The 9596-nt window shown below is 43.3% G+C and overlaps 1 protein-coding gene across 1 annotated transcript; it reads right to left on the reverse strand.

The window, feature by feature from the left end:
- Positions 1–1786: 1786 nt before the first annotated feature.
- On the reverse strand, positions 1787–6206 carry LOC124096330 (ESX-1 secretion-associated protein EspI-like). Its single transcript, XM_046450149.2, has 4 exons — positions 6093–6206; positions 5752–5985; positions 5477–5601; positions 1787–5295 (listed from the first exon to the last, which is right to left on the reverse strand). Exons 1-4 carry the CDS (start codon positions 6204–6206, stop codon positions 4485–4487), a joined length of 1284 nt encoding a protein of 427 aa, XP_046306105.1. The 3' UTR covers positions 1787–4484.
- Positions 6207–9596: the final 3390 nt, after the last annotated feature.

Genomic DNA, 9596 nt, shown 5'->3' on the forward strand with positions numbered 1-9596 from the left:
AAGATACTATTCCTGGGCTGGGGGTATGGCTCAAGCGCTCGCCTGGCATGTGTGCCGCCCAGGTTTGATCCTCAGCACCACATACAAACAAAGATGTTGTGTCCGCCGAAAACTAAAAAATAAACATTAGTCTCTTGTTTAATTGTTCTTTTGTATAGTCTACCTTTCCTCCCCTGTTGTGAATTAAGTTATTATTTGTCTTTCATATTCTAAAGCTTCATTACCATATGTCAATGGTAATTGGATAGGATTTGCATGTGTTGCCCACCAAAGTTCACATGATAAAAGCTTGGTCCCTGGTGTGGTGTTGAGATGGTGGAACCTTTAAGAGGCTGGGCCTAGTGGGAAGTATTACATCTTGGGGGAATTGTCCTTGCAAGGGATTAATGCTGGTCTCAAGGAGTGAATTCTCTAGAGAATGAGTTGTTACAAAGCAAATTCCCCTGTTTCTGCTCTCCCTCTTGCTTCCTGTTACCTCTTCCTCATATGCTACCACCACTGTGATGCCATGATCCCTCACCAGAGCAAAGCAGAATCCAGCACCATGCTCTTGAACCTCCAGAACTATGAGTTACATAAATCTCTTTCTTCACATATTACTCAGAATCAGGTATTTTATTATAGCAACACAAATTGACTAAGACAGTCAAGGTTTGAGTTAATTTTTCCTGCTCAAAATCTGAATCTGGAGATGCATGTCTTTCAATAATTCTAAAAATTTTTAAAGACCCCCCTCTTCACAAGGCTGGGGAGGTAGCTTAGTGATAGAATGCCTGTCTAGCATGCATGAAGCCCTGGATCCAACCCCCAGTTTCAGAAAGGGTAAAAAAATAAAATAAATCACCTCTTCACCATTCCTTCCAATTTTTCATCCTAAAATTATGATGCATATTATATTCTCTTTTTACCCAAACTTCTTTCTGTATTTATTCCCTTTCTTGTTTTCTGTTATGTTCTCTGCCACATTCTATTTCACAAATTCTTTCTTCCTATGTAGTTAATCCGCTATTTAACCTGTTGAGTGGAGTTCTCCTTTCTAAATGGCATTGTCTTTTCAGTTCCAGTTCTTTTTACCTAATTTCTTTTTTCTAATTTTCCTGTTCCTTTTCATAATATTATTTAATGGTTTCAATGCAATCTTCTTGGTCTTGAGCCAATTAAGAGAAATTTATATTATAGTGTCATCAGATTGTTCTATTTTCTAAAGTTTTTGGATTCTAATTCCTATTTATGTTATCTGCTGATGTCTGTTTATGGTGAATTACTTCAGGGTACGTTTTGGTTATGGATCCTTGTTGGTTTGGAGTTGAGGTATTTTTGTTTTTGTTTGTTTTTGCTAAAGAAATTTCTTTTTTACTTGGAGGGACTGGACTCTGATCACTGAAGCTCAGGAATTCAGAGCTATGCTGGGGAACATAGTAAGACTCCATCTCTTAAAAAGAAAGAAAGGAAAAAATTTCTATATATTCCCGTTTCTAAGTGTTATTTTTTTAATCATAAAAGTATATTGAGGGGCTGGGGTTGTGGCTCAGTGGTAGAGTACTCACCTAGCATGCATGAGGCACTGGATTCGATCCTCAGCACCACATAAAAATAAAATAAAATAAAGATGTCCACCTAAAACTAAAAAATAAATATTTTTTTAAAAGTATATTGAATTTTCTTAAATGCATTTTCAGGCTCTAGGAGCCGATCATGATCAAATTCTTCTGCAATATCATTTCCTTCATTTTCCCCCTGTCACATAGACTTCAATTATTGCCTTAATTAAAATGGCTTCACTCTCTACCATCCTTTCTCTGTTTTATTTTTCTCCATAAAAGTTATCACCATCTGACATAATTAAGAACTATTAAGGGTTTTTTTCATTGCTGTATTTTCAGTGGCTAAAATCCCTAACATTTTATTTAGAATGTTTGTGTTGTTTGGATAGGGAGATTGATTTACAGTTTTCTTTGGGAAGGGGTTATGTTTGTTGAACCAGTTTTTTTGCAGGACCTTATGTAGGGAATGTTTCAAGCTGGCAAAATTACTTTAAGACCCAGAGTTTTCTCGAGTTATTTTAGTCTTTACCTCCCCGGAGCCAGTGAAGAGGAGCTGGGAAGTGCTGTAGGGCTCCTGGAAGCAAAAGTCTTTCTTCTTTTCTCTACAGAGCAGTTCTGCTCCCTGTAAATATGACATCTTTCTGTGTACTTCTTTATTGGACTTCAACTTCTCTCCTTTTTGGAACCACACCAACTCCAGGGAAGCTCCTGTCCAGTCTGGATTCCTACTTTTGCAAGAGAATTTGATTTTACACTCAAGAGTGTGCCCTTTGCATTGACGCTGTGTGCTCTGCCAGCTTTATAGTTCCTTGCAAGTTTGTCTCCATTTTCTCTTTTGAATTGAATCCTCGCTTCCTTTAGCAGTCTTCCCACCTACTTTTGTAGATCAGAATGTTAGCTGATGCCTAATCTAATTGAAGACCGAGTTTGTATTTCTGTTTCTTGCCTATTTGGTCTTAGAAAATCTTGAGGAGGGGAGGGAAAGGTGATCTTATTCCTTGCAAGCCTAGAAGACTTCAAGCACTCTGTATAAGCCTGCCAGCTTCCTGCCATGGGGCTTTCTCTGTGGGACTCTGAAACATCTGGGTAATGGCAGTGGATCTCTGCAGTGGTTTTATGTTAGCTTCTGTGAGGTGACTGCAGAACCAACATCAGACAAAACTTGTACGAAGCTCTTGGATGTTTTACAAAAAAAAAAAAAAAAAAAAATTATTGTCCTCAACCTTGCATCACAGGCCTAGGGTTTATTTTTCCTCAAAGAAGGAAAATTTTCTTCCTCATCCAGAGCCTAGACAATAAAGCTTCCTAGGGCTACAACCCACCAGGGACCAACCCATGTGTGTGTGTGTCCATCCCTAATTCCTGCCTCCACACGTCACAACCAAGTCTTCCTGGAGAATTAGTTGATCTAAATGTGGAGCAATAAATATACAAGATGAACTGGAAACATCTTGTCATAACAGGTAGCAAGGCAGCATTCAAAGACAACTGGGGTCACATCAAAAGGACAAGAGTTATCCTGAAGAGACTCCAACTAGACAAAAATGGGAGAGTTGGAGCATCAATAATGATAATAACTAAAATGTTATTATATATTAAATATATAACATATATATTTAAATCCTTCATCAACTTTTTTTTTCTGGTACTGGGGATTGAACCCAGGGATACTTAAACATTGAGCTACATCTCCAGCCCTTTTTTGTATTTTTGTATTTTATTAAGAGACAGTGTCTTGTTGAGTTGCTCAGGGCCTTTCTAAATTACTTAGGCTGTCTTTCAACTTACAATCCTCCTGCCTTAGCCTCCCAAGTCACTGGGACTATAGGCGTGCACCACTACACCCAACTAGCTCATCAACTTAGAAAGATAACAGATAGCAATTCATTATCTTGAAAATGGATAAATAAATGCAAAGAAACAAGCATTTATCCTGCCTTTCCTCTATGAACTGTTCCACTAAGTGACCACATACATGAGAAGTGTCTCTACAAAATTTATCCATCTGATAAATAAAAAAGAAATGGTATAATTAGAACATTACCATTTCCATCCCCCAAAGAATTAGCAAATGTTAGCATTAAACATCTCTGCTGTAATAGATAAGTGACCCCCAAAGGCCCATGTGTTGGAGGCTTGGTCACCAGCCTGTGGCACTACTGGAAGGTGGTGGAACCTTTAAGAGGTGAAGCTAGTGCAAGGAAGTTAGGTCACTGGGAGTATGCCCTTAAAAGGGATAATGAAATCCTGCCCCTTCCTCTTTTTGCTTCCTGACAGCCATTAGGTAAGTAGTTTCCTCCAATATGTACTCCTACCATCATATACTACCTAGCCACAGACCCAAAAACAATGGGCCAACTGACAGAAGACTGAAACCATGAGCCAAAATAAATCTATTTTTAAGTTGTCTATCTGAGGTATATTGTCACAGTAATGAAAGTTCATTAACACAATCTCAAAAAAAAATTGAACTTTGCATTACATATCTCCTTATAAAAGAGCACCCCACAACCTAGAGTCTAACTGAAAACTTTGAACCTAAGGTCTGATAGAACCTCCAGATCCAGTTTTCAACTTGCAGGAAATACAGAGAACAGAGGGGTGTATTGTACTGCACCATGAAAATGCAATCAGAGAAATCCAGACTTGAAAATCTTTACAGAGAAATGACTCAACTTCGTCCATGGATGCGTTATAAGAAAAAGAGAAAAGGAACCTATGGATTAAAAGAGCAAGACTAATCTTTAATGTCTAGAGAGTCACACCTGGGTAATAAAAACCATAAAGAACCCAAGGAAATAATTATTGCAAAATCGAAGACCATGAGCATTTTTGGGAGGAGGGGGCAGTGGGGACTGGAATGGGACTCAGAAGGGTAGTAAGGGGTGCCTGGGAAAGTACTATTTCTTGGCCTGGGTGATGGTTATGTGGATGTTTATATTATAATTCAGTAAGCTTTACATTTTCGTTGTTTTCTCTAAGAAGCCTAACTCTGAGGCCCCAGGCAAACAGAGCCAGAGGCAAGGCCAAGAGGGCCTGGTGGAAGAAAGGTAAGGCAGGGGATACAGCTCCATTTGGAAATGCGTCCTGCGCTGCCGTACAGGAGACGCACTGCAGGGGGCGCTGAAGACACACTAGGAGAGGAAGGCAATTCCCAGCCTGGTCCCAGAGACACGCAGAGGACTCTGTCTCGCGTCCAACCGGGAAAGAAGAGAGGAGAGGGCACATCCCTCCCAGTAAAAGGAAGGGGCAGGCCGCGGCACTCTGAGCACCGGCGCAGAGCTGGAGATCAGTGTTGAACTTGGGCTTGGCCCCGCGGGACCCGCGCGAGTCAGAACTCGGCGGAGCCAGCGGGACACGGGCGTTCTCGGGAAGCCAAGCCAGGGATCTGGGCCCCGCGGGGGTTGGCGCGGCCCTGGATCCCGCGAGAAGACTCAGGCGGTAATCCGCCGAGCCCCGCAGGCAGCTGGCACCCAGGGGAGCAGCAGGCCTTTTGCCGGTGTCCGCGTGGCCCAGCGCCCGGAGGGGTCGGGTCCACTCCGACTTTCTACGGCCCAGCTCACACTCGCCTCCGAAAAACCTTTGCGGCCTGAGTCTGGCTCTGGAGGGGGCCCAACCTGGCTCTGGTTCCGGAGCTGGCGGCGCTGGATTTGGGTCGGCCTTGCCTCCGGTCCTCCCCCGCTTCCCCCCGCCCCCCAGCACTTTCCAAGCTGGGAGGGAACGCGGAGGCCTCTGGCAGCTGAACGCCCACCTGCCGGGTTTCGGGAGGATAGAGGTCAGGGCGCCCCAGTGCCCCCACTACCTACCCCCTGCATCACGATCAGAAGAGCCAGGACTGGGGGCGCGTGGGTGCAAGAGAGCAGGACTAGGGCTGGTGGGCTTCCCTAAAGGACCACAGTAAGTCTAAGACGCGGGGGTCGCTGGCCACCCACTTGGCAGACAGGGAGACTGAGGCTTCCGGCGTAAGCGAGGGCGTCCGAGTGCGTGCGTCTCCCGAGGCGGCGCCTGCCTTTGCCACCGGAAGCTCCCGGGCCGAGGGCGCTGGGGAAAGCTGCTCCTACGCCCGGATGCGTCACTCCGCCCACTTACTTATCCACGCAGGTGACACCCTTTAACCACGGCCCCGCGCCACCCGCCCTTGGATGCTGGCGAGACATCAGGAGAGGGCAAAAAAGGACAGGCCCAAGGCCATGTCCCTAACGCCTACCAGCCCCAACCTTCTCTCCAGGTAGCAGGTGGGCGGCGGGCTCTTCCCAGGCCTCGGAGTCTGCGGCTGGGAAAGGGCGCTAAGTCGAGGCAGTTGCCTGCGTGGGCTGGGGTCCCAGATGAGGTTTCCCCCGCGATCCAGCTGTTGTAAGACGTGTCCAGGGACAGGAGCCGGACGTAGAGTCCACTGAAGGCAATCTCCCTCCACCCTGCTCCCAGCCAAGTGCGAGGTGTTCTTGGGGCAGAAGGGCCAGTTAGCCCAGCTTGACAGGCCTCTAAGAGGTCACAGTATCCGGGAGGCCCCGAGGGAGCGAAAAGTCAAGTGGGACCTAGAAAACCCGCAGTCTGACTCCGCGCAGGGGCTCTCTTCTCTCCACCCAACTCGCAATGTCCTCCTGACGCGGGATCCTTTCCTTTCTTCTTCCCCCTTGGACTTCTGCCCTCAACTTCTGTCATCTTTCTCCAAAGATACCCCTCCACTCCCAGGACTGTCGCTTCCAGTTCCCAGTGTCCGCCACAGATCGCTGCTCCCAGTACCGACTCGCAGACCCGCCGCGACTAGATACGGGCGCAGTTTTGGAAATGCTGGTGGCGAAGGGAACACACTTTCTCTCTGAGGGCTTCCAAACAGTGAGGAAGAATGTGGCACTTCTATTTATGCCAGGCGTCGACAAGTATCCAGAGAACCTAAGTTAAGGGATATGGAGGCTCCTTTGGAGACATCCTCTGTCAAATGAGGGAAAGTAGGCTTTTCCTGTTCATCGTTTCCATCTTTTTCGTATTGTGCCATGGGAGCATATATTTCTATTGAAACTAACTTTTCAAAGAAAAAAAATATTTCAAGATAACAAATCAGGTGGTGGAAGTCAACAATACATAAAACATGATACAATTTATGGTTAAAAATGTAGCAAAAGTTTATTTCTGTGATCTTAAACCAAAAGACACCCAAATGGTTATGAAGTTATCTGCTAGAGGGATGCCACATTGGAGGCAGGCCATCATCAATGGGATTCTGTCACTGTGGTTTTTATTTTTACAATGAAAGAGGGGATATATTTTATACATTGTTTGTGAAACTGAATAAATACTGATATATAGATATCCAATAGGGAACCTGAAGAAAGCAGAAAACATATTTTGTCTTGGAGGGGTACCACTGGAAGGGGTGCACGGTCCTTCTAAGGAAGGATGGAGGAAACAGCAGGTTTGGTCTCTGGTTCCAAGATGTTGCTTTTTTTTTTTTTTAAGAGAGAGAGAGAATTTTTTAATATTTATTTTTTAGTTTTCGGTGGACACAACATCTTTATTTTATTTTTATGCTGAGGGTTGAACCCAGCGCCTGGCCCATGCCAGGCGAGCGCACGCCAGGCGAGCGCACTACTGCTTGAGCCACATCCCCAGCCCCAAGATGGTGCATTTTTGCTGCCTCCTATAGGGAGTATGAACTCTCATCTCACAGAAGGTGGGGCATACCCACTCCTGCAAGCCCTTTTTATAGCACTAACCCATTCATGAAGGCAAAATGCTCCTGTACTAAACACACCTCCTCTTAAGTTCATGCTTTCAACATTGTTATATTGTGAATTAACTTTTGCATAAATTGGGGGTACACATTCAAACCAATGAAAAGATATATTCATGTTAGCTAATATTACTTTTAAAAGCATAAGAATGTTAAACACACGATGTAAGGTAAAAGTTACCTCTGAGGTGCCGCAGTCTGGCTGGGCACAAATGCCGCAGTCTGGCTGGGCACACAATCACGAGCCACCACACAGCTTGTAGATTCAAACAGCAACTCTTTATTCCCGAACTCACACCAGCCGTCTACAATCACGTTCTGGGGAAATCCACGTTCTCTGCCCAAATCCACCTCCACTGGGCTTCTATCTCCAAAATATACTGTCTGAATCCCGTGAGAACTCAAGGGGAACTCAGGCAGCAGGATACGCCCTATTCCCAGCAGGAATAATCTTAAACCTTAAACCTGGAACCTAAACTGGGAACGCCCTAAACAAGATTATCTTAAAACCGGGAACACCCTAATCTGCCTTGGTCCTTGAGCAAGGTTAAGTACATTCAATGTCACTGCAACATGGGGTACGCTGGCAAGGAAATTGTCATACCTACTTGGCTAATGGCTCCCAGCACTGAGGAAGTAGGGAGGGAAGAGGAGATTGACTTAAGGAGGAGCATGCTACTCCACAGTAGGGGTCACATGTTAGATCTAAAGTGTGGGTAGATTTGCAGCATTCATTATATTATCATTATAACTTTATATATATACACATTTTTAAGGTAAATCCTGGTTCATTAAAATTATTTATGTTAAGAAAAAGACATCATTAATAGGCAATTCAGAGACAGAGAGTATATGCTCTCAATATATGTGACAAAAGGTTCATATCTAGAATATATAAAGAACTGCTACAATCCAGGTGTGGTGATGCATACCTGTAATCTCAGTGACTCAGGAGGCTGAGGCATGAGGTTCACAAGTTCTAGGACAGCCTCAGCAGCTTAGAGTAACTCTGTCTAAAAATTAAAAAAAAATGGGAAAGGGGAGGCAGCAGGGCTAGGGATGTAGCTCAGTAGTAAAGTGCCTCTGGATTCAATCCTCTATACAAAAATAAAACACCTATGTATCAATAAAAAGACAAGTCAATTAGAAAATGGGCAAATGACTTCAACAGGCACCTTGGAAAGAGGATATCCAAATGTCCAATAAGTCCATGAAAAAATATTCAACCTCATATTTCATGAAAATGTACATTGAAACCACCATGAGATACCACTATGTACCAGATAGGATGCCTAAAATAAGGAAGACTGAGAATATTAAGTGTTGACAATGCTATAGAGCATCTAGAAATCATTAATTGCCAGAGAGAGAGAGTATATTGGTTTACTGACTTTGTAAAACTGTCAGACAATACCCATTAAATGTATGTCCAACCCTACGACCCAGTAATTTCACTTCTAGATACTTACCAAAGTGAAATATATGCATATATCTATAAATGACATGTACAAAAATGTCCATGACAGTTTTATTAATAACAGCCCCAAACTGGAACAAATAGTCATCAACAAGATAAATAAATTGTGATATAGTCCTTCAATTAAAAATAACAAATTATGGGGTTTGGGGATGTTGCTCAATTGGTAGAGTGCTTGCCTTGCATGCACAAGTCCCTGGGTTCTAATCCCCAGCACCACACACACCAAAAAAATAAATAAATAAATAAAATTAAGGATATACCCAACAACATGGATGACTCCCAAATTATGTCGTAACATAAGGTTATGATATAAGATCAGATGCATATGTGCTCATGATTTCATATATTTAAAAGCAAGTTAATAAAATCATAATAATAGAAGTCAGTGGAGTGGTTGTCTCAGTAGGCGGAAGTCTCACATGAGAATGAGCAGGAGGGAATGAACCTTCAGGAATGATGGAAACATTCCAGAATTTTATCTGAAGGGTGCTTATATTGTGTATACATATTTTTTTTGATACCAGGGATTGAACCCAGAAACCCTCAACAAAAAACATCCCCAGCCTCTTTTTATTTATTTATTTTTTTTTTTATTTTGTGACAGGGTCTCATAAAGTAGTTTGGGGCCTCACTAAATTGCTGAGACTGGATTTGAACTTGTCATCCTCCTGTCTCAGCTTCTGAAGCCAATGAGATTATAGTCGTGGGCCACCATGCCTAGCTACAGATGAAAATTTTTATTGAGTTGTACAATTAAGGTTTTGTATTCTACTATATATAGGTTATGTATTTAAAAAAAAAAAACTAGAACTGAGGATGTAGCTCAAGTGGTAGAGTGCTT

The sequence above is a fragment of the Marmota monax genome, unplaced genomic scaffold (assembly GCF_021218885.2).
Source record: "Marmota monax isolate L192 unplaced genomic scaffold, Marmota_monax_Labrador192_F-V1.1 WCK01_AAM20220418_F8-fsc00004, whole genome shotgun sequence".
Taxonomy (NCBI): domain Eukaryota; kingdom Metazoa; phylum Chordata; class Mammalia; order Rodentia; family Sciuridae; genus Marmota; species Marmota monax.

Coding starts and splice junctions, on each gene's coding strand:
- LOC124096330 (XM_046450149.2), bottom strand. CDS start 6,206: ATGACAGAAGTTGAGGGCAGAAGTCCAAGGGGGAAGAAGAAAGGAAAG. Junction 5,986..6,092: donor CCCCTGCGCGGAGTCAGACT/GCGGGTTTTCTA, acceptor TTCTGCCCCAAG/AACACCTCGCACTTGGCTGG. Junction 5,296..5,476: donor TCAGTCTCCCTGTCTGCCAA/GTGGGTGGCCAG, acceptor GAAACCCGGCAG/GTGGGCGTTCAGCTGCCAGA.